General features: G+C 45.6%; 2 protein-coding genes and 1 long non-coding RNA gene across 4 annotated transcripts; 2 read left to right on the forward strand and 1 right to left on the reverse strand.

The window, feature by feature from the left end:
• The first annotated feature begins 3,232 nt into the window (after window positions 1-3,232).
• Window positions 3,233-5,331, forward strand: LOC101764763 (probable RNA-binding protein EIF1AD). The gene is made up of 4 exons (XM_004951562.3): window positions 3,233-3,506; window positions 3,580-3,655; window positions 3,744-3,870; window positions 4,907-5,331. Exons 1-4 carry the CDS (start codon window positions 3,390-3,392, stop codon window positions 5,088-5,090), a joined length of 504 nt encoding a protein of 167 aa, XP_004951619.1. The 5' UTR covers window positions 3,233-3,389; the 3' UTR covers window positions 5,091-5,331.
• Window positions 5,332-15,203: 9,872 nt separating this feature from the next.
• LOC101765168 (putative multidrug resistance protein) lies at window positions 15,204-24,487 on the forward strand. Its single transcript, XM_004951563.2, has 6 exons — window positions 15,204-15,652; window positions 15,754-15,808; window positions 15,895-16,531; window positions 16,620-17,160; window positions 21,659-22,546; window positions 22,617-24,487. Exons 1-6 carry the CDS (start codon window positions 15,410-15,412, stop codon window positions 23,985-23,987), a joined length of 3,735 nt encoding a protein of 1,244 aa, XP_004951620.1. The 5' UTR covers window positions 15,204-15,409; the 3' UTR covers window positions 23,988-24,487.
• LOC105913615 lies at window positions 17,173-21,643 on the reverse strand. Of its 2 annotated transcripts, XR_002677777.1 has the most exons (4): window positions 20,475-21,643; window positions 19,648-20,359; window positions 19,348-19,446; window positions 17,173-19,214 (listed from the first exon to the last, which is right to left on the reverse strand). It is a non-coding gene; the product is annotated as an uncharacterized LOC105913615 (long non-coding RNA). The 2 variants fall into 2 exon arrangements; XR_002677776.1 differs by having other exon boundaries at window positions 17,173-19,446.
• Window positions 24,488-24,879: the final 392 nt, after the last annotated feature.

The following is a 24,879-nucleotide window of genomic DNA, read 5'->3' on the forward strand; positions in this document are numbered from 1 at the left end:
GCGTTAAGGTTCTCCAGGAGGAGGACGCCGTGCTGCTGGCTCGTGGAACGCGAAGTACTCCGTTGGATTTTGTACAAGATCTTGGCGTGTCCTCTCAGTCGGTCCACAGGAGATTGATGGACATGTTGAAATTCGTCATGAACGGAGATGCATGATACGGCCTTGACAGCTCGATCCAAGGGGAGAAGAAAGTAAAAAACGAGCTGGACAAGTCAATGCAGCAGCAGCAGCATGTTCTGCATCCATGCATGGTTGACGTACGATCAGAAGTTCAGAACGAATCATAACGCACGAACATTGTGTTAATCTTGTATAATTGCAAGTCAAACTTAGACTGCTCAAATTTTGGAGGCCAACGATCGATACGGATTCATATGTACAGCACCTGCAATCAGATCAGAAAATTCAATCTGTTTAGGGCCCCCTTTGGCGCGAGGTGGAGGCGACCGGCGCTGCGAAGTGAGGTAGAGGCGGCCGGTGCTGCGACATAAGGTGGAAGCGGCGAAGGGGAGGAGGTGCGGCCAGAAGGCGCCGGTGGCGCGAGGGAAGGAGGTGAGGTGGGGGATCGAGCGAGAGCCGAGCGACGGGAAAAGGAGGGCAAAAGGGAGTGGATAAGGGAGAGAAGGAAAATTAAAGAGAGAAGAAAAAATAAGCGAAGAAAAATGAAAAATGAAAAATAAAAAGATAAGGATATTATAGACATTTCATCATTTTTATCCATGTTACACAGCTAGGAGAAGTCATCTTGCCAAACGTTTTTCCATCTAGACAAGTCGAAGAAAAAAAAAGTTGCTTCACCAAAGAAGCCGCAACCATTTCAGCCACACCCGCAGCCCTGCCAAACGAGTTCTAATTGTAAAATTCTTGCAAATTTGATCTTACGACTCGGTAATCGAACCTATGTAAGGTTGGACCTTTTCTCACTTTTTAAATGATTTGGCAGTGCTCTGCCGGTGTTTCAAACAAACGAATAAACCCTGATCTCAGCCATACCTAAAAGCATAACCTTGATCCCCCTCAGCAATCAACCACACCACGAACACCATGTGATCTCGTGGCACCACGGCATGTAGCTGCCGGTGATCCAGCGGAGACCCAGACCGGTCACCAACCACAGTCGTTGAGCTAGCTGCTCCCGTGCTCTTTCCCTCGTGCTCACACAGTCCAGTCTGGCCACCGATCTGCAGCTGCGTCCACCATGATCGCTGGCTTCATGCATCCAGCCGTGTTGTCTGGAGTGGACCATACGACGCAAATCATTTCAGATGCGAAGTGGTTCCATCCAACTGATGACTCACCTCCAAAACTTAAGCCCAGAATCATTGCTAGCTACTGCTTCATGGGATTCTTGGAGCTATTGCTGCTCACTTGTTCAGTGCTCACTCACCAACTTTGTGGTTGTACCAGCACTGCAGCAGGTTCAGCCGTTCAGGGTGACAGTTTCTGAATCCACTCATGTTCAGTCCACGCAGTTGGGACTTGGGACAAGAGATGGGCTCAAGTGAGAATGAGGATTGAAGGTCATGATGGTGCGTACTGGCAGATGGGTAATTGGGATGAACATGGATCCAGTCAGGCTGCACAACCTGGATGCATCATGCATGGATGGTAGGATGGATCATGGATGCAGCTGGGGATCTGGGATGTGAATTGGGATCCATGAGAAAATGCATGCTGTTTCTGGTCCCTCTGCTGACCCAATGATCGAGCCCTGACACCTTGTTGGCACTGTACCATCATGGAACGTTGGGCCTGCAGAAGCACTAGCAGCACCGGATCCAAGAACACAAGAGGATGAGGATGAGATTTCCCATCATTTTCTAACGGTGGCGGCCTGTGTGGTAAGAAACTGGGTTCTTTAAGATTTGCCGAACACAGTTCATAATGAATTGAGAATTTTCTGCAAAAAGGATCGCACTGTCTTTTTTTTCCCCCGCACGGGATGCCCGTGGATCAAGAAGGCTGAGGAGAATCGCAATGCCAATCTGTGTGTGGTCAGAGACAGGTGGCCCCAGGCCCCAAACCTGTGCTTGTTACACATGGATTTGGTCACAAATGTGAGGGCAAGGGTGTCCAGCCAAACTTCGAATCCATTCCCATCAGAGCACATACGCTCGTGCAGGCAAGCAAAATGGCATTTATACTTAGTCCTGCTAATTGGGTGTAACCCAAGTTATGACCCCACCAATCCATTCTCACAAGAAAATAAATATAACCCACCCCAAACTAAACCTCCACCATCACACACCACACCACCCCAAACTTTCCATTGCATAAGTTATACAAACTGCTTGTCAAATATGGTTACAACCCAATAAGAACCCATTAGGTATCCAATAAAAACTCATTAGGTAGTTCTTTTGTTTGAGTTTGTATGCGACTCTTGACGCAGGGTCCACATGTAAATCTAGGCATACTATTTTGCACAAAGTAGCGGACTGTCAAACTAATTCATCTGCAACAAGTTTTGGTCAATTTCTCTAAAATTTGAAGCTGTGAACACGAGGTTTTAGTTTTAAGGTCCAACTCTTTGACACGGGGCCCACATATAAGTCAAGCCGCACTACTTTGCACAAAGTAGCGGACTATCAAGCTAATTCATCTGCAACAAGTTTCAGTCAATTTCTCCAAAATTTTAAGGTGTGAACGCGAGGTTTTAGTTTTAGGGTCCGACTCTTGACGCGGGACCCACGTATAAGTCCAACCGCACTACTTTGCACAAAGTAGCGGACTGTCAAGCTAATTCAACTGCAACAAATTTCGGTCAATTTCTCTAAAATTTTAAGGTGTAAACACGAGGTTTTAGTTTTAGGGTCCGACTCTTGACAGAGGCTCCATGCTTTTGAATTCTTAACGGGTGGAGAGCCTTTTGGACCCCAAAACAATACCAGACTCCCAAACACCCTCCAAATTATCTGTTTGTAAAACCTAACCCAAACCAAACCATCTATTAGGCGAACCCATTACAAATCAATCCAAATGAGCTCATTATAGAAACCAAACCAATAAAACCAATAAACCCAACCCAATTAACAGGGCTATTTATACTTGAGAAAAATTGAGAATGTTTGTTCCAGGGAAGTTATGTTGGGCCTTGAGATGACCTAAGCAATATGGCCCATTGGATAAAGGCCCTTTAGTAACACCAACGCAACACTGGGCCCATTTCCCGACAAACTAACTAACTCCCAGGCCCATATAGCCATCATGTTCGCAACAAGGTGGAGGGGTTGGGCCAGCGTCCTTGTGCAAGCCGAGCTCACGAATCCCCTCGTCGTCGTCGTCGCCGCCGCCGCCGCCGCCCGTCGCGTCTCCCCCCGACCCCCGTGCCTCGATCCCCGGGAAGCAAAGCCGCCTCCCTTGCTCCGTCGGAGAACGGAGAGGAGCATATGAAGGCGGGGAGGAAGAACCTCCGGCGGGCGTGCGACGAGGGCGCCGCCGTCACGCTCGCCGAGGGCGAGAGCATCATGCAGGTCCTCACGCTGCGGGGCTCCAACGTCATCGAGGTAGGCTCTACTGACTCTCTCCGGGCTTCCGGTCCTGTACAGATGGCTCTCCTTACCGTCGTGCTCTTGCTAGGTGATGGACGGCGAGGGCGTCAAGTCCCTGGCCCTGTTCCCAGCCAAGTTCCAGAAGAGCTTCTGGATCAAGAGCGGTGAGTGAGCAATCCTAAATTCACCAGGAGATGATTAGTTTCTCCCGGTTAATACTAGTCTGAGACCGTGTCTGCTCTGAATTCGCAGGGAGTTTCGTAGTTGTGGATGCTAGTGGGAGGGAACAGGCTCTGGAGTCAGGGAGCAAGATTGCGTGTGTTGTCTCGCAAGTCCTCTTCCACGAACAAGTTCGGGCTCTGCAGAAGTCTGGTAATTGGTAAGTTTCCACTTTCCAGGTTCTTTGATGCTAGATAATGGCCAAGTAGGCAAGTACTCACATCTCTATCTTAAGAGCTGACACAAAAGAATTTAGGACACGGTTGTACTGGGGAGCAGTGATCAGGTTCCGGCGTGAAAGTTATCGTTGACAGTAAATATTGTAGTTTATCCTATTGTTCTGTGCAATGTGCGACAAACCAAGGTGCATCTTAATCGAATAAACCACTTGACTGACTGCAAATTTGGGGGTGAATTTGCTTGCCTCATGACACAAGAATGGGTAACCAAAAACATTTCTTTGTATGCACATGATGAATGGTTACCTTCATGTTAATTAACCCATTCTACATGAAAAACAAAAAGGAAGGATGAATACGAAATAATTTGCACCTATTGCCAATCCTCCTGTTTTGAACGGTTGTGTTGAGTGGTGGGTGATAAGCAACAACACTGGAAAGTTTCTTCTCAAACTCTATCTAGTTTCAGTCAAATGGACTTCCTTTTGTCACTAAAACTGGTGGCAATATATATCAATTTATTTCATATATAATTATATCCAACAGTTCTACCAATTTACAAAGTGGTAGTTTTACTGCTTACTCCTCTATTGTGCACATTGGGGTTGGCGTCATATATGTCACTGGCATGCATGGAACCAAAATTCTGTTTTAGAAGCCTTCATTATTTATCTTCTATCATAATTCTCTGGCATCTTGAATATGTAATTTACTTGCCGTGTCAGTTTGTCACTGAGTAATAAACTTCAACAACCCATATAGAATTCAAGCTTTATTTGAACAAATGTCCAGAAAAGAATTATATTGATACATCTGAATTTGTGATGTATTTGTAAAAATGGCACAAAAACCACTAGGACTTGAGATCCTAATAAGCTACTAGTTGACCGTTTAAACTATCAATTTGTGGGCTGCGCATTTGTATCAGCACTGGGGTGTTATTCTCTGCTCTACTGAGCGTTGCCAGCTTGACAACCTCGAATTATTCTTCTGATAAATTCATCCTTGCTATTTTAGGCCAGTTATTTTCAAGTCAACTCCTAACGAAGGTTCAGAGACTGGAACACAAGCACAGACTGCCCAGATAGATGAGGAACCGGATTCTGATGAAGATGACGATCTGCCACCGCTAGAAGCAAACACGAACAGGAATAGGCCATATGAACTGTATTCTGACTCAGACAGTGGTTCTGATTCCTGAACAGGTTCGGACAGTAACATGCCATTGATGTTGTGATACATCCAGTGTTTGTTCCCAAAAACAACTCAGGTTCGGAAGACATCGACTTGCACGTGCGCTAAGTTTAAAATTCACCTCAGGCATGATGTGGTTTCCTCTAAGAATTGCCTGTGCTGTCAAGGTATTTGCCATTTGAGTGCAGGAACTGGACCTCGAGCTATATGTTGCATGTATGTGAGAATGTTCATATTCTGCGATGGAATTTGCAGTGTTGGCCTATATTTGCCATATTTGAGAACAAGGAAGCTGTGGTCGCTGACAGCTTCCCACAGATTCTTCTGCTGAGAGGTTGGGTTGATTTCCTCTCCCGGCGGCAGGCTCCTGACCCAGTTTTTTTTTTTTTTGACCTGGCTCCTGACCCAGTTGCAAAGGCCTTTTCCTGCCAACATTCTGACTGACTGCCAGGCTGAGAATGAGACGGGCCGCACTCGCCTTCCACCGGTGGGCCGGAAGGTCAAGGGGCGGGCTCCTTGAGAGAGTCGGTGACGTATGGGCTGTGACTCTTGCGGGCCGATCCGGGAGGCGATTGTAGCATTAGGCCCTCATTTCTTCCGTTGCTGTTCCTTCCTTTGGAATGTGTTGCTATTCTTTTCGATCCAACGAACTCGATCATCATCAATTCATCATGGTCGTGGGGAGGGCGGGAATGCATTAATCTTCTTTTCCAAATCCAGGTGAGGTCACCATCCGTGCTCCTCCCTTTCCATCTCGCCGCTCGCACGCAACTAACTAAAGAAAGGTACTACTAGCTAAGCTCTCGGTCGGGCAAAGCCAGCCCAGCCGATGGAGCAGCGAGCACTCATAGTGTCCGGGTGTGTGCCACTGCTTTCAGGTCGTCTCGTCTCTCCGTGCCATCCCATCCCATCCCACCCCTTTGGCCCCAGCAGCTAGCTCTCCACATCTCTGCAGTGCGTGCGTGGTGGTGTATATATGCATATATCTATATATACCTATCGCTTGGCTTTATTTCCTCCCGAAGTGTCAACCTCGTATCAGCCCCAAACACACACACACACACACACACACACCCCATTCGCACGGGAATATACGTACTAGCTAGCTATGGCTAGCCCTTTTTTTTTTCCCCTTTTGATTTTCTCAATTTATTTGGACGATGCAAATGCAGAGCTGCTGCAATATAATTGGTAGTTTCTGAGAAACCTTCTATAGTATATAAATGGATCCATCCCATTTGTCAATGATTAGAACCTTCTAATGTCAATGATTAGAACCTTCTAATGCATTCCCCAAACAAACTACTATGGTATACAATCTAGCCGACTTCTCATCAGCTTGGCACAAGTTGAAAATTAATTGTGATAGTTGGTTATTAGTGTGTGTGTATATATAACGTAGAATGTTACTGAAAGATACCGCCTTTACGACGACCATTTTGTTTCTAGAAGGAGAAGTCAAAACGGACGTGGATGCATGTGTGCAGGATGATGCTACGTGACTTATGTCATGCATGACACAAGGACCGGAATAATCATCCATGATGCATGTGTGCAGGACGATGCTACGTGACTTATGTCATGCATGACACAAGGACCGAAATAATCATCGATCCATGATTGTACAGTATACAATAAGGATGCTGCAGGCTGGTGACACTCGTAGCTAGCTAGCTACTCCCTCCGTCCCAAAGTACCATTTGTTTTGACTTTTCTAAATACATAGACTTCGACATCCCAAAATACCATTTGTTTTGACTTTTCTAAATACATAGGCTTCGACATGTACCTAGATATATATTATGTTTAGATACATAGTAAAAGTTATGTATATAGAAAAACTAAAACGAATAGTAATTTGGGATGGAGGGAGGAGTTGTCTCCTGTTAGTAGTTATTTATTTGGCTAAATTAATTTATTCGGAAATAATAAGTTAATGCTCAATTATATTCGGTGGCCTGCGTATAAGCTTCTAGACATGTCAACGGATGCTAGATGCCTAGCTTGCATCGCCCTGGTTTTGGAAAAGGCGCTTACTATGGATATATGTAAACTGATGAGCTATTTTTTAAGTGCAAGTGAGACGACTGAGTGAGATGCTGAACACGCACACTAACTTGAAACAGCATCGCCGGTAGTAGGCGCTTACTCGGGGAGAATGCATCTACTTCAATCATCTCATAATTGATAATCTGTTTTAATTTTGTTCTACTAAAACTACAAAGTTCAAATGGCAAATGCATTAGCATCTACGAAAGTTCAAACAATAGTCAGTTTTTCATCTTCTCGACTATCCATTTAGAAGTCCGGCAACATTTATAGATCCCATATATAGAACAAACTCTCTTTGTTTTTGGAGTAATGGAAGGGGTTTTCTAGTAGGGAAAAAGAGAGAGAGAATGCGATCGACCACTAACGTGGACGTCAATCTTGATCCGGTTGGCCGCACATGTGTGTGCTACACCCTTGTAACAGCTGCAGCAAATCCGTGTCCCTCGGAGGATGCCATAGCCGGCTTTTACGCATGCAGCAGGTGTAGCTGTTTTGTGTATACTCTTAACACACTGTCTGCTTCTTCAGTGCTTCTAGAAGCTGACTCATGTATGGTTGTCTTCGTCCGGGTTCATGTGAGAAAAGGTTTGATCAGCCAGCTGTGCATCTCTGCCATCTGATTAAGTAAACAACGCCATTCAGATGTCGGCACTTGGCCCTCCTGATCCCTTTGTTTAGCTTTCCAGGACGACGAGTAGTACAAGCAATGGCTTCGTTTTAATATCAGCTAACATAAAGAGAGCTACTTTGACTGATGATGTGCGAAGCATGCTTACAACATGTAATCAAGATGCATTCAGAAATGTTCATGTCGAAGTACAGGAGATCGCGAGAATCAAGAACCCAACCAACCAGTGCGTACCATCCTTTCTTAATATAATTCACGGATAAATACTGCAGCATTATTGAAATACGTCCCAATTAAACTCGTGCAAAACTTTCGAACTACAAATGATAAGGAGATCCGCGAGATAGACCCAGATTTGATTTGCAAGTTGGTATGCTTGTCCTATGTATTATTCGACTGTTTTTTTCTGAGCACAAGTACTAAATAAAGTTCCTTCTTCTTGCTAGAACAGGTACTTTATATTTGATAAAATGTATTTATTCACTGTCACAAACTGATGCGATCGAACAACGCGACTTGCAGTCTCTAAAGGTTACGTTGGCATTCATTTTCATGGAAAAGGATCTATCCTAGTACTATTTGTGATCTTTTCGTTGACACCAAGAATGGATTCTATGCCTTTTGTATGAGAATAGTCTCATCCTTACGGATCATATGCCGATGCTAATATAGCTACTGGTACAGAAATATAGCTAAAAAATCATAGTGCGAAAGGGAATCGCATATCTCATGTTGTCAGGTTGATTACAACAAGCATATATCTATTATTCTCAAGCAAAGGAATATACGCCTAAAAAGGCCTAAAACCAACAGGAGTCCTCAATTTCTTTGAAAAAGCGTCATATGACGAAACCATATATGTAGATACTGACGTGTAATACATGATGCAACAGTATGAAATAACAGATTTTATGATGATGACATTATTCCTACAGGAAGTCCATTTATGCTCAAGGCTAGTGTCACTATAAAAAACGATTTGCAGGGGCACTCTATCTTTTTTCTAGAGGCGGACGAAATTGCCACCCGTACCTACAAAAGAAGCGAGGCTACTTTAGCTTCTGACCCGCCCCTGAAAAAGCATTTGCAGGAGCGGGCCATGGGGTGACCTGCCCCTGCAAATGGCACCTATTTTCAGGGCGGGCGATGGGGTGACCCACTCCTAGAAAACACCATTTTCAAAGCGGGTCACCCCATCATTTCCAGGACGGGTGATGACATGGCCCGCCCTAGAAATGGTCCCATGAAAATAAATTCATAATTTTTTCATATGACCTCGGATGAAGATAAACTTTATATCAAAATTGTATAGCTCGACGAAGCCTAAAACTTTGTAGTTGATTTTTTTTTTGATTTGATATTGTTTATTACACCAAAATGTTATTCTGAGTTTTCTATTTTTGAAATCTAATTTTTTGAATTTCAAATGACTTTGGGTATACATAAGATCTACATCAAACTTGTAGAGCTCGAGGAGACTAAAATTTTGAAGTTAACAAATTTTCAATATGAGATTATTTAATACTTCAAAATAACATTATAATTTCTCTAGTTTCAAAATCCAAAACTTTTTTCAAATGACTTCGGCTATACGGAAGCTCTGTATCAAACTTGTAGAGCTCGATGACACAAAAAACTTTGAAGTGGATAAGCTTTCAATTTGAGATTGTATAATACTTCAAAACGTATAAGTATATGTGAATGTATGGTTATATGTGTGAGTACATGTGAATGGGTTTAATGGATGTATTTTTTTTAATACAAACTTTTTCATGTCATCTCGGATGAATACAAACTTTATATCAAAATTGTAGAGCTCGACAAAATATAAAACTTTGTAGCTGACAACTTTTGTATTTGAGATCATTTAATAGCTCAAAAATACATTTTAAAATAAAAATAAAATTTGAGAAATAATTTTAGGGGTGGGTGGCGCTACCCGCACCTGGAAATAATTTCTAGGGGTGGGTAATGGTGTCACCCGCCCTGGAAATCATTTCTAGGCGCGGCTGATGGCACGACCTGCCCCTAGAAATGGTTCCACGCAAAAAAAATAATCATAATTTTTTCATAAAACCTCGGATGAAGATAAAATTTATATCAAAGTTGTAGATCTTGACAAGATCTAAAACTTTGTAGTTGACAACTTTTTTATTTAAAATTCTTTAATAGTCCAAAAATATATTATAAGTTCACAAAAGAAACATAATGTGCCACGTCATCGATCCACACCATCCAAACCAAACACTCCTGTTAGTCAACATTCCTTCGGATACCCTTTTTACCTTATCTCCCTCAGTTCTCTGTTTCCTCTCTCACTTCTCTTCTCTTCTATCTCTGTTTCCTCTCTCTCACTTCTCTTCTCTGTTCTCCACGCGTGGTTGGGCGGGTGACGTCATGATCAACCCTTGCATGTGATGGAGGTACATATACTTTCCTTTTGAAGTAACCTGTGGAGGCCTTTAGTACCGGATCATAACACCACCCGGTACTAAAAATGCCCCTGCTTGTAGGTTTGTGTGTCAATCGATAGACAACGTTGTAGGGCAAGCATGATAGTCTCATAATTGGAATTTAGCTTCCATCATTGGAGATAGTTATCATAACATTTTCATGCATGTATACAATGTAATACATAGAATAATTAAATTTTATCATAGGTAGAGGACGAGGAGGACAAGATTGCCCTTGAATTTTAATTGGTTTAGTTCTTGATCAAACAAACAAAGCAAAAGAAACTGGAGACCAAAATGACATGAAAGGAGAGATGAAGCAAAGGCTCATGCATGATCAGTCCTCTCGAGGAAAAAAGAAGACTCCCTAGGTAGGAGTAGCTAGTAGCTTTGGTACATATCCATTGCCCTTTTGCAGAGCCAAGTGTGTGAAGAACGGACGGCCAAGAGCGTTGCTAGAGGCAGCAGGCTTTCTTGCAAAGTAAATGCGAAGTGGAAATGGGTATGGTCCGAGGGGAACAATGAGCCGCCCCTTTCGCTTTTGCCACTTCAAAGGTCTTGATTTACACATAGACAGATATATAGATAGATGGATACGATCAAAGTAGCAGCGAAGGAAAAGATACGAGCAAAAAGTTGGCTAACCATATGTTCATGTTAGGCTTTTGCCCATCCTAAAAGGGATGATGATCGAAGAAGGTCTTTTTGTACAGTAGCCACAAACCCTGCCTCTACATCCTGCAATTGTTTCTTGGAACCCCTGAACAAGGAGTGACCTTGATGATTGCTTGTGGTAGCAATTTCTGCGCCAATCGGTTTCAAGGAAATGCATTTTTTTTTTGGGGGGGGGGGGGGGGGGCGGAAGAGCAGTGGAAAATAAAATTTTGTGCCAAAGCTTACTGCAACAGGTGGCATGTTACATCATTTGTTGTTGAACTCTTGTTGAACCGTCTCCATTTCACACACGGCTACGTACTTTCGTTTTCCTTTTGGCTTGGAGCACCATTGATGCTTGGTACAGGTCCTTTGTTCTCCCAAGCCACGTATGTAGGGGTAGTGGTCCATGAATTGTGGAAACTAAAATGTATTGCTAGTTAATGGAGATCGAATTTTCCGATGACCGCGACACATCTATATACAGGATAAAATTCGGTTCTGAGGATATATTGCTTGCTTGCTTGCTTTGCTTGGTAGTGTGTGGTATATTCTTCTAGGCTATATATACAATAATGCAAGGGCATATTAATTAGGTGCACAAGAGTATATATTGATGGTCATACGCAGATACTCATTCTCGTATACGAACTAATCTGAGTGGCTCATGCGACCTTTGTATGCGTACATGCACTACTACATTTTCAACATTTTTCATGTGCTTCTACTACGAATAGCCGACGGTTAATTTGGTCTCTTTATAATTTTCTCAGATGGCTAAGAGATTTTTAGTCTAATTAAGACATTGTTTTATAGTCAGTTACTATGTGAAGACATGGATTTTTTTTATTAAGGACTTTTGGTTGCTAATTTGTTGTCATCAGGATTGTTCAAATTAGACTACAAATTAAAACACTCGATTGGCCACTGGAGAAAAAATTGTGAAAAAGAAACAATAGCTCTCAGCCATTTGAGAGAAAAAAACACTATATTGGAACAATGTTAGATATGTTTTTATGATGAGAGATTTTAGAGTGATTGAGAAAAATGAGTGTCAATTTATCCCTGGAGGAAATAAAATAGGGAGACTATCTTCATTGTTGTAATTATTATATACGTAGGTGTACTACAAAGAACAACATGGATTCCCAGACGACTACAACAGAAGCACAGTGATCCCACTACACTGGAGGAGAAATAATCCAGCCCGTTTGCTGTTCCAGCAACAGTATAGGAAGCATGAGGTTCCAATCTTCCACTTTTGCAATCTGCATAAAAAAAATCTAGCAAGTTGGGCAGAATCTTCAGAGAACATGCACACTTTTGTGCGTTTAGGTGGATCTATTCTTCGTCGCCCTTTTCCATCACGTCTTTGGCACATACTTATCAACCCTCTGTGTGCCTCTCTTTTGGCAAGGTGCATAATTAGCTCCTACTCGTAGCATCTGACCTATCCCGGTTTCTTTAACCAAGCGTGCACCCCAAAAGTGTTGCCAATCGCCTCCTTCCAAGTTTAGTTGGTGTTGCTAGTCTTCTAGCACTTGATTTTTAATTTGCTCTAACCACATTCTTTAGGTAGGAGTTAAATTCAAGCATTAACCTGCTCTACGTGTCCTGCCTGGATTACTTGTCACTTTACTCTCGGGCAAGTGGAAAGTTTGTGTCTTGATTTAGTTAGGGCGTTTCCAACAAGATACAGTGAGGTAGCTATAGGAAGATCCATGTCATTGTTTGTCCTGCATGGGAGAGTTAAGCAGAGAGAAGATTTCCAGCCACTACCTACTCCCCCTTATCCCAAGTGCAAGTCTATTAGGATATTGACACAGTCTCCATTGTTGCACCTACTACTTTGATCAATAGATTTATAAAAAGCACATTTGTTAAATAGAAAGAATCGTATAGTATGGAAATATGTACCATGAGGAATCTAGTAACATCAACTCATGCTATTAACATATTATTTTTTTTACTTATTGATGATCAAAGCTAAAAAAGCTCGACTAAAAATAAAGCTATATGGGCTCTATATTTGGAATAAGAGGGATGAGTAGTGATCGGTCTATAACATGATCCAATAAACACATCACACACGTTATAGTTAATTATGGGATCGTATTTGTAGTGTTAGTGCATTTGGAAGAGTTTGTCAAGTGTGCAATCTAGAAATAACATGCCTACGCAGACACATCCTCTCTCCCCTTTCCAACAAGCTACTCCCTCCATTTTAAATTTTATATTATATTAGATCGTTTTAACTTTTCTAGTTTTTTAAATATCATTATGCATACAGATATATACTATATATTTTAGGTACGCGTATAAAAAATCAAAACAACCGACGGAGGAAAGTGGAAATTAGCCGTCGTACTGCACGGCGCACGCCGTACATGTGGATTCCAAAGCAACGGGACATCTGCAAATCAACATCTGGTGCCCGGGATCCCCATGCCAGTATGCGTCAAAGGCGAGATCGATCTCGTTCACACGCGCAGCAGCTAGCGCCCGTGCCCCTGCCGCGCGGTGACCGCAAGACCCACGCAGCCTCCCCTCATCCCGTGTCTCCATCACGAGAAACAGCAGCAGCTACCGTGGACCGTGCTTTAGGAGTATCTGCGTGCCGGCCGATCTACCGACTAATCCTCGCCTTAAACATGCTTATGATCAGCTCACGATTAAACTAACCATCTGCCTGTGGGTAGGTGTAATAATGGTCCTGCAGTTTACATGTGGCTTACCTGAGAGCTTCTCCAGATCTGATGAGCCGGCCTGGTGACTTCAGCTCGTTGGCATGCGTTGCGTTCATCCTCTTCTGCACTGCACTGCACTGCACTGCACGCCCCGAGGCACAGTCGTCACTAGTGACGTCTCTTGGCGCATCCCCAAGTCAACTTTCCATTCCTAGTTTCCTACATGCATATATCTAAGGTCCCTGATCTTCGAGGGTGATGTTAGAGAAGAATTAATGGAGCAGGGGATGAAGAAATCATGCATGAAACTGATTCGTGTTACAGGCAATTAGGGTGCATAAAAAATGTTTAGGCAGAGGGATGGCGATGGCAATTGGAATAGAGATACAGTACTTTATTATGATTGATACTTCATTTCATTTCAGCTATGGTTTTTTATTACAATGTGCAACTCTCCGGCCTACCGAGATTTACTTTTTAAAAAGAATTAGTCCTGACAGAATTAACAGTTTCTGATGCCTAGTTAACGAATGCAAGTTTAGTTGTCTCTTCCTAGTTCCTACAAAAAAGGTTCCCTCTTGGCTGGTTGGCTCACAACATTCCTGCATACCACATACCAGTTCCTGTCTGATGTCAGACAAACTACCATTTCAACGATTGGAATCAAATGGCAATTTACAAGTGCTGACTACTAGTTTTCATTGTTTCTTTCTTGGAAAAGGAATGGAAACAAAAAGAATTTGTCTTGTTGGTGACACTCCTCATAGATGCTACCTCAATTCTCAGCAAACCCTTCATTAATTGCTCTGGAAATGCGCTGGCTGTGACTTGAATCTTGATATTGACTGATGGTGTGGATGGTTTGGCGTTCTATGGCACGGTGGGGCCACCGGATCAGTGTCATGCACTAGATGGTTTGACTCATTTTGGGATCATGTAAAGCCACATCACGCATGCATGCTTGCCACTGAACGAGGGATATCCAAGTAGGAAGCTGTCATGCAGCTTACCGACCTCCTCTTCCACAGCCTCTAACCTCGCTTTTGAGTAAATTACGTATGGACTTACGTTAATCACAGCCAAAGTGTCATGCCTGCTGGAGAAGATAGGTCACATCGTGCACCCTATTCCTTTGGGGCAACACATTTGACCATTAATAGTCGTGCAATTCAAATCTTAGTTTTTCCCACGTGTTTAAATTAAAGTCAGGTATTTTTCTCCCTAAAAGGATGACCACATTGGCACATACTTACCACCACACTCATACTCTTGCGAATATGACCCTTAGTAATAACACGCCTTTAATGCTCAAAACATAATCATAAATAAGTGATACTTATATAATTTTTTTAATAAGATAAATGATCACACATTGTGTCAAAAGTCAATAGCGACAAATATTCCGAAACAGAAGTAGTACTGTACATAGGTATATATCCACGCAAGAAAAATAAGCAATTCAAATAAAATTAGTTTTCTATTACTGGATCCGGTACCTGGTTGTCCAAACATATTGGCATGTAGAAAAAGAATGACACGAGACAAGCAAGCACGGAAGAAGATCCTCTTGACTAATGACCACTCCTAGCAGCAATTATACTTGCTTGATGGCGCATGCTCCCTACTGCGACCCTATATAAGAGCCCTCGCGCCCTCCCTCTTCTCCTCCAGAGGTTCAGTCAGAGCCTACCGCCTAAACGGCCTGAAAAGGAGGCCAAGCTAAGGGAAGCTTGGCCACAAGAGTCGTGAGACAAGTCAATTCCCTTTATATAATTGCCATCGCAATTCACAGCTCGCAAAGGGAAAGGCCACAAGCAGCACACGGCGGCGTGCCAGCAGCGCCGCGGCCGACATGGGCAAGGACGTTGGGCCGCCGGAGGCGGCGGCGAAGAAGGCGGCGCCGGCTCTGCGGTCGTTCGCGTCGGTGTTCATGCACGCGGACGCGGCGGACGTGGCGCTTATGGTGCTGGGCCTGGTGGGCGCCATGGGCGACGGCCTGTCCACACCCGTCATGCTCCTCATCACCAGCCGCATCTTCAACGACCTCGGCAACGGGCCTGACCTCCTCCAGGAGTTCAGCTCCAAGATCGACGAGGTAGGAATTAGGATACAGTCCGTCGTCGTCCTTTTCGTCTCTGTTGATGCTTGCCAATGTCGACGCCGCCGTCGCTGACGTTTCCTCACCTCCGCTACCAGAACGCGCGGAACCTCCTCTTCCTGGCGCTCGCCAACTGGGTCATGGCGTTCCTAGGTGAGCCATTGCCGCACTCATGCCTGCCAATGCCGCCGGCGACCGCACCCGCACCGTGCTGACGATCGTCGTTGGTGTATATGCAGAGGGCTACTGCTGGGCGCGCACGGCGGAGCGGCAGGCGTCGCGGATGCGGGAGCGGTACCTCCGGGCGGTGCTCCGGCAGGACGTGGAGTACTTCGACCTCAAGGTCGGCTCGACGTCGGAGGTGATCACCAGCGTCTCCAACGACAGCCTGGTCGTGCAGGACGTGCTGAGCGAGAAGGTGCCCAACTTCGTGATGAACTGCTCCATGTTCCTGGGCAGCTACGCCGTCGGCTTCGCGCTGCTGTGGCACCTCACGCTGGTGGCGCTGCCGTCGGTGCTCCTCCTCATCATCCCGGGCTTCATGTACGGCCGCATCCTCATCGGCCTCGCGCGCCGAATCAGGGAGCAGTACACGCGCCCGGGCGCCATCGCCGAGCAGGCCGTCTCCTCGGTGCGCACCGTGTACTCGTTCGTGGCGGAGCGGAGCACCATGGCGCGGTTCTCCGCCGCGCTCGAGGAGTCGGCGCGGCTCGGGGTCAAGCAGGGGCTCGCCAAGGGCGTCGCCATCGGGAGCAACGGCATCACCTTCACCATCTGGGCGTTCAACGTCTGGTACGGCAGCCGCCTCGTCATGTACCACGGCTACAAGGGCGGCACGGTGTTCGCCGTCTCCGCCGCCATTGTCGTCGGCGGCCTGTACGTAGCAACAGCACTAGTTGCAACCCAGCAATTCCCTATTAATCTGATGCTATATAGACGATGACGCCATTAACGAACCATGCAGAGCTCTGGGGTCGGGGCTGTCGAACGTGAAGTACTTCTCGGAGGCGAGCTCGGCGGCGGAGCGGGTCCAGGAGGTGATCCGGCGAGTGCCCAAGATCGACTCGGAGAGCAACGCTGGCGAGGAGCTGGCCAACGTCGCCGGCGAGGTGGAATTCAAGAACGTCGAGTTCTGCTACCCATCGCGGCCGGAGACCCCCATCTTCGTGAGCTTCAACTTGCGCGTGCCGGCGGGGCGCACGGTGGCGCTTGTCGGCGGCAGCGGGTCCGGCAAGTCCACCGTGATCGCGCTGCTGGAGCGGTTCTACGACCCGTCGGCCGGCGAGGTGTCCCTCGACGGCGTCGACATCCGGCGGCTGCGGCTCAAGTGGCTGCGCGCGCAGATGGGGCTCGTCAGCCAGGAGCCGGCGCTGTTCGCGACGTCGATCAGGGAGAACATCCTGTTCGGCAAGGAGGACGCCACGGAGGAGGAGGTCGTCGCCGCGGCCAAGGCGGCCAACGCCCACAACTTCATCTCCCAGCTGCCGCAGGGCTACGACACTCAGGTAAATTTTTCCTCTCCTTGTCTTGCCGAACTATTCTTGCCACGAAGCAATTGGAATGTGAACTCGAAATGCATGCAGTTGTTTGATTCAATACGCTTTTCTTACCTTTGGAAGTCACTGTCAAGTTCTTTCTTCCAAAAGGAATTATGCTTACTTTCCGTGCACACTAGTTGTTATAAATGCTTAGCTGATGCATGGAATTTGATGCCCCAAAATTTTCCAGAATTTTCTGGTTTTCATTTACTGCTATAATGCGCTTAGGTCCACTGCATATAGTACGGAGTACTGTACAATTTAGTGAAAAGAGTAGCAATCATGATATTCTTTCCCCCTTTTTTTTTGTAAATTAATATGTGAATGTTGGCAAAAGCAAACCATGGGGAGAACAACGTACACAAAAGCAAGAAAAGCAAATCAATGGCTCCTACAGTTGTAAATTGGGGGAGGAAAACGAGGTCCAAACTGCTTCGACAGCTAAACTGAAACAAACACTGTCCAAATAAACCTTACCCTTTAAAAGTTCGGATAATTCAAGGTGGTTAGGTGGCCATATCATGTGCCTTTGGGACTCCCAACTCATTAAGGGAACGCACAATGATGCCGTTAAGCTCTCTACAAGGGAGCCACGTAGGAGAGAGAAGCGAGGAGAGAGAAGGTGCTGTAGCTAGAGCCACGTATAAGAGAGAAGCATGGAGAGAGAAGGTGCTGCCGCTAGAGCTGGCGAGGGCCGCTAGCACACGTCCCCGTGCTAAGCAGGTCCCACCAGGTGCTCAGTAATCAGTTCCATCTTTTCTCTCCTTCGGTCGTCTTATCACCACGATCTTGCATTCCGGCAGTCTCTCGACTCCTCCACTAGGCATGACCAGTGCCGCAAGACGAGACGGGGCATCAGCGGCAGCGCAAGGTGGGACGACGAGCGCACCAGGCCACCGGCGAGGATTCTTGCGATGTCCGCGACTCGCGGGAGGAGGTGTGGCCACTGGCGCGAGCAGGCATGGCGACGGCATGTGCCCGGCGCGGGGAGGGACTGGGGATGAGGAGGTAGAGGCCAGCCATGCACAAGGCCGCCAGTCCCCCGTCGTGCAGTAGTGCAGGGGCATAGCGGAGCGCAGCCATGCCACTGCGGAGGAGGGAGGGCCGACGAGAGGAGCAGCGCGAGCTCGGGCACGGCCTCGGTGGTGCCACCGCAGGCCGGAGGGACGGCGCTTGTCTGCCGATGCGTAACAAATCGGTGAGGACCAGCGGTGCTGGGGGAGGAGACGACAACGGTGATGGTGGGCAGGGGCGAGGTGGAGCGAGTGGGCTCGGTCATGGCGCCATGGGAGAAGAGCAGAGACCACCGCTGCGGGCGTGGGGGAGGGCGAGCGGGCTCCAGTTGGGGACGGGGTGCAGTGGCGCGGAGATGGGGGATGGCGCGCGGCGGGGACCAGCCACGACGCCATGGCCATGGGCGGCGGGCGGTGTGAAAGCCGAAGTGGCAGCTAGAGCTGAGGCAGTGCCGACCATGACGCCATGGCCATTGGGAGAGTCGGAGAGAAGAGGCGTGAGGAGAGGATAAGGCTTGGAGTATAGGACCCACATGAAATTAATGTTGCAGTAGGACTGTTGGGTGGATGATCTATAGAGCTTACCACATCCTATGTGGACATCACTATAGAGAGCATCTTGCTATAACCATTGCTGAGCAATGGTGCCCTAACTCCTCTTAACACTTTCAATTTCGGGTCAATTGTGCATCTTTTCTTGCTGATTCATAGGCACTTTTAATCATTCAAAAAGGAACAGAAAAATAAAAAAAGTTAGGCTAGGAGCAAAGGTTGGTTTCGGAAGCAACAGCTTTTGTTTCTAGCGTACTGCAGTGCTCCCCCTTATGTGGAAGCAACACTACCTAGTCCACTACTCCATCTGGTTATTCTAGTGCTCGCTAGCTATAGCTGCTGGCTCGCTAGGCGCCGCATCGCTGGCCGAGGACATGGGTCCTGCCTGCCCCTGCAGTGCGCTCAAAGAAAAGTTTCCTTGCTGTCTGCACTGTGTTCCCAGGAAATCCCTGCCCACTAAAATTTTACTCTTATAAATTACATAGAACCATCACAGAAGAAATAATTACTTGAACAAATTTAAGATTTGGATGGTGCTGGAAATGGTTTAGATAGTACATGGTTGACGACTTGGAATAGGAGCACTCACAAATAGTAGGTCCAAGTAGATTAGGAAGTAGGAATTATCCAAGGACCTCCAGCTTGGTAGGTTCCAGTAGGAGAGTATATAACGCTAGTACTAGGGCTCCTGAAATAGAGGAAGAGTTCATCATGCAAAAGCAAAGTCGATAAACAGCACTGAAGAGTGGAGAAATCAAACCATCCAGTCAGGAAATGGAACCTATGATTAAGCTTGACAATTGACATCCAACGAAATGCACAGATTGAACACGCAACCTAGGTGCACCGTTCGTATATGTTGAATGAATTTAGGCAGTCACAGAAATACCTGAAATCTACTAGCACACTTCCTGGAATGAATAAGTTGTGGGTGTAATTGTCCTTGCTGTGGTACCAGCATGATTCCTTCCTCAGATCATCGATTACTTTGGCAAAATCTTCCAATTACATGGTCCACAAGATCTGTCACTGCCAGATGAAGATACATCCACATACCAACTACAAATTTCATTAGAATGTCCAGGCATTTTGAACTGAATAATGCTCTGTAATGCACCTTTCCACTAGAGACTAGTAGTTGAACCCTGTACTCCTAGCAGCCGTGCCAGTATTTCTAAGGCTGCTATGTACACCACTTCCATTGTGACCCTTTTCAAATATGGAGGGATCAGAGCACACGCTTTGCAAGATTGCTTGTGGCGGGAGTGGGACCTAGGAATCATAGAAGAGTAAGTGGTGAGTGGTGACCCCAAATTGGGAAAGGAAGAACAGTTGGCCCACCACTCAGGGTGTGTGCCTCCGTGGTCGGTGGACGCAGAAGGCAAGCAGCCAGAACCTTTTTGCAAATCTAGTAACCTGGAGAAAGCTTGCCGCCAGCAGTTTTGGGTGTGTCATCTTTCCCAGCGAACAAGATTTCACCAAGGTCCTGTCACGCACTAATAATTTTGACAGCAATACAATCGGGCAGAGATTGACAGCAGAAAGTGCCCCTGCTAATATGTCTGGGTAGTGGCGCAAGTGCTTCCACCATGAAGCTTTATCTGTAAAAAAGAGAAAACTAAAATGATTCAGGAAAGAAGCTTTAATACAGTTCGTTACCACCTTCGCAAACTGTTATTTGAAACATACTAATTACAAAAGGGGAAAAGGATGTACTTTTTCAGGCTGCCAATATCCCAACATAGCACTTTGTGAAGATGCCATGCCCCAGCTAATAATGGAAGATCCCTCTAATGATATCAGACTCAGTGGCAAGCATGTAAACCTGAGATGTTTCATTCATGGCCAGATCCCCACCACTAGCAAATTCTACTGTGCGCAAACCTGCCGTGGCGCACCGATAATCAGGACCTCAGGGGACAGTAGTCTTTGATGTGGGCAAAACTCTAATAAGATGAGGTGATAGCCACTCAAAATATCTTCACAGTTGGTATTTCACCACTACATACCTGTATTATTGTGAGTTTGACAACAATGATAGGCCACTTTGCAACTGAACTTTCATTTCCATTGTTCATGCACTCATGTGAGACCACAGGAAAGTGTCCTAGATAGTGAGAAACAGTTCAATTTTAGGAATGCGCCTATAGTTAATCTGTACCAACAATCAGAACTGATAAACTATGTGTAAATACAAAAAAATTCCTGTATGCTCCATTTCACTGTTAAAGATGGGCAATCTGAACATCTGTGAATTATAACGATCTCTGTTGGTGATTTAGACCAAGGGTAGAATGATCATTTCAAACAATCAAACATGCACATAACATGTTTGCTTTATTCCTTCACTTATCAATTAAGATTAATGTTTCACTTTCACCCACTCCAAACAAAGGCTTTGCCTGGCAATGAAAGGTTCTGTACTAAGTTTTCTAGGCAACTAGTAAATTTGTGTGGACAGAAAAACAGGATAACCCTTTAAGACAGTAAAATATTAAGCTAGAATGGTCAATATAAGCTAGTTGTAGAATTGAAAAGGTAGTCCCACTCCTACATGTCTGCATCACTTGAAGGATGCCATCAAGCAGTATGTCATTCGATAGATTGTACATACATGTCGATTTTCATAGCTAAAAAAGCTTTGAAATGAAAAAAAAGGAGGCTCATACAATTATACAAACAACAGTTAGTAGAACAAATTTAAGTTTAATCCTCTACCAAACCAAACTTGGATTATGATTTCATCAGTAGAAATGACAGATAGTTACAAGTTCAGTATAAACCTGTTGACATTATGTAAATCAAGAACCATGGGACAAGAACCATGGGACTAGAATGCTCCCTTCTGTGAAATATAAGTTGTTCGCACTCTGATACTCACCATGTCTCAAATTAAACAGGTAGGTGAGCGTGGTATCCAGATGTCTGGAGGACAGAAGCAGAGGATTGCTATTGCCAGAGCTATCCTTAAGTCACCTAAGATCCTCCTCCTTGATGAAGCCACAAGCGCATTGGACACAGAGTCAGAGCGTGTTGTGCAAGAGGCACTAGACCTGGCCTCCGTGGGTCGGACAACTATTGTCATTGCACATCGGCTCTCCACAATCCGGAATGCTGACATGATTGCTGTGATGCAATATGGTGAGGTCAAGGAGCTGGGCTCCCATGACGAGCTCATTGCCAATGAGAATGGCCTCTACACATCTCTTGTCCACCTTCAGCAGACCAGGGATTCAAGGGAGGCTAACGAGGTTGGTGGAACTGGAAGTACATCTGCTGCGGGGCAATCTAGCAGCCACAGCATGAGCAGGAGGTTCTCTGCAGCTAGTAGGTCAAGCTCAGGACGGTCGATGGGTGATGAAGAAAATGATAATAGTACCGACAAGCCAAAGCTTCCCCTCCCATCATTCAGAAGGTTACTGATGCTTAATGCACCAGAGTGGAAGCAGGCTCTGATGGGAAGCTTCAGTGCTATTGTGTTTGGAGGCATACAGCCTGCATATGCATATGCCATGGGAAGCATGATCTCAATCTACTTCTTGACAGACCATAATGAGATCAAGGACAAAACAAGGACCTATGCACTCATCTTTGTTGGTCTTGCAGTGCTCTCATTCTTGATCAATATTGGGCAACATTACAACTTTGGTGCCATGGGGGAATACCTCACTAAGAGAGTGAGAGAACAGATGCTTGCAAAAATCCTTACTTTTGAGATTGGGTGGTTTGACCGTGACGAGAACTCCAGTGGTGCCATATGCTCACAACTTGCCAAGGATGCCAATGTCGTAAGTATCCAAACAACACTTAAAGCTTATGGATATTTAAAAATAATACCTGACAACATTTTTTTTGCAGGTGAGGTCACTTGTGGGTGATCGAATGGCTCTAGTGATCCAGACAGTTTCTGCAGTTCTCATAGCCTGCACCATGGGTCTGGTGATAGCGTGGCGTTTGGCCCTTGTCATGATAGCAGTGCAACCCCTTATCATTGTTTGCTTTTATGCCCGTCGTGTCTTACTGAAGAGCATGTCCAAGAAATCAATACAGGCACAATCTGAAAGTAGCAAGCTAGCAGCTGAAGCTGTATCCAATCTCCGCACCATCACTGCTTTCTCATCCCAGGAACGCATCCTACGCCTCTTTGATCAAGCACAGGATGGGCCACGCAAGGAAAGCATCAGGCAGTCATGGTTTGCAGGACTGGGCCTAGGCACCTCCATGAGCCTTATGACATGCACATGGGCCCTCGATTTCTGGTATGGTGGCAAGCTCATGGCTGAGCATCACATAACTGCCAAGGCACTCTTCCAAACCTTCATGATTCTAGTAAGCACAGGGCGTGTGATTGCAGATGCAGGTAGCATGACAACAGACCTTGCTAAGGGTGCTGATGCAGTGGCTTCAGTGTTTGCTGTTCTTGACAGAGAAACTGAAATCGACCCTGACAACCCTGAGGGGCACAAGCCAGAGAAACTAAAAGGCGAGGTTGACATTAGAGGAGTTGACTTTGCTTACCCCTCGAGGCCAGATGTGATTATCTTCAAAGGGTTCTCCTTGAGCATCCAGCCAGGCAAGTCAACAGCCCTTGTTGGGCAAAGTGGTTCTGGCAAGTCGACAATCATTGGGCTTATAGAGAGGTTCTATGACCCACTTCGGGGGGTAGTGAAGATTGATGGTAGAGACATCAAAACATACAATCTCAGAGCCCTGCGGCGTCACATCGGATTGGTCAGCCAGGAACCAACACTATTTGCAGGTACAATAAGAGAAAATATTGTGTATGGTACAGAAACAGCAACTGAAGCGGAAATTGAGAATGCAGCAAGGTCTGCCAATGCACATGACTTTATTAGCAACCTCAAGGATGGATATGATACATGGTGTGGTGAGAGGGGTGTTCAGCTTTCAGGAGGCCAGAAACAACGCATTGCAATTGCACGTGCCATCCTGAAGAACCCTGCAATCCTGCTCCTAGATGAAGCAACAAGTGCACTGGACAGCCAGTCTGAGAAGGTGGTACAAGAGGCATTGGACCGAGTGATGGTCGGCAGGACAAGTATTGTGGTGGCGCACAGACTCAGTACAATCCAGAATTGTGACCAGATCACTGTGCTTGAGAAGGGAATTATTGTGGAGAAGGGCACACATGCATCCCTTATGGCCAAGGGTCCCTCTGGGACATACTTTGGATTGGTCAGCTTGCAACAAGGAGGCAACCAGCATTGAGGGTGTCGCATGACAACACAGAACTACTTCCAAATGTGCAGCCCCATTCAAATGAAAACCATTTTGGATCAACCGACAAGAAATAGCCAGCCTACTCCAACTTGATTGGGAGTTGGGACTACAAGGCTTTGTTGTTGTTGTTGATCAACCTGCAAGAAGGTTCAGCAGACAATTAAAATTGCTGTGACAGTGGGTTATTTTTCTTCCCATTGTTCTATCATTACACAGAAGTGTGCCGAGCTTATAGTTTCTTGATGCAACTGTTGGATATGTATTGTAGTGGTGCAATGGCCAGGGAATCTGAGATAAGATGTACATTAGGCTTTATTTCATTTTGTTCTTCTTTGACTTGTGTATTTGAGATTGTTGTGTTAGCTTCAATTTTTCATCTTATTCTTCTGTGCCACGCATATTAGTAAATTCCTAAATCCATGACCACAATATGACAAGTAGCAGAACAGAGACAAGAAAAAGAAAAAAGGGAAACAGTTACTTGTTTAGGCTATCTGCCCAAGTGTCAGCTTATAGTTTCCAGGCGCACATGTTAATGCGCAACCATCTAGGATGGAGAAGGATTTCCACCAAATACATGTCCATGCCTGCAATTTCTAAGCTCCACAACTGTAAGTGCTGCTTAGCTGATGTAGCACTCTTGAATTCCCATCCACAACTCTGCTACGCCATTACTTCAGTACATATTTGGACAGATATGATCAAATTTTGGAGGCATGGACAACAATATTATTGGCAACTACGAATATTCATCAGCTAGCATTTCATAGCAGTCAGAACCCAAACCACGCGGCAAAAAAATCGGTACAGCTATTTCAGCATCTAGAGGGCTGCTGAACAATGATAATGCTTTGGATTCACTCGTATGGAGAAAAAAAAC

This window comes from Setaria italica, chromosome I (assembly GCF_000263155.2).
Source record: "Setaria italica strain Yugu1 chromosome I, Setaria_italica_v2.0, whole genome shotgun sequence".
Classification (NCBI taxonomy): Eukaryota; Viridiplantae; Streptophyta; class Magnoliopsida; order Poales; family Poaceae; genus Setaria; species Setaria italica.

What these genes read in the sequence shown, in the direction of transcription:
- LOC101765168 (XM_004951563.2), top strand. Translation starts at nt 15,410, where the DNA reads ATGGGCAAGGACGTTGGGCCGCCGGAGGCGGCGGCGAAGAAGGCGGCG. An exon ending in GCCATTGTCGTCGGCGGCCT is followed by an intron (nt 16,532 to 16,619) that starts GTACGTAGCAAC and finishes CGAACCATGCAG; the next exon opens with AGCTCTGGGGTCGGGGCTGT. An exon ending in TTGCCAAGGATGCCAATGTC is followed by an intron (nt 22,547 to 22,616) that starts GTAAGTATCCAA and finishes TTTTTTTTGCAG; the next exon opens with GTGAGGTCACTTGTGGGTGA.
- LOC101764763 (XM_004951562.3), top strand. Translation starts at nt 3,390, where the DNA reads ATGAAGGCGGGGAGGAAGAACCTCCGGCGGGCGTGCGACGAGGGCGCC. An exon ending in GGGGCTCCAACGTCATCGAG is followed by an intron (nt 3,507 to 3,579) that starts GTAGGCTCTACT and finishes TGCTCTTGCTAG; the next exon opens with GTGATGGACGGCGAGGGCGT. An exon ending in CTGCAGAAGTCTGGTAATTG is followed by an intron (nt 3,871 to 4,906) that starts GTAAGTTTCCAC and finishes TTGCTATTTTAG; the next exon opens with GCCAGTTATTTTCAAGTCAA.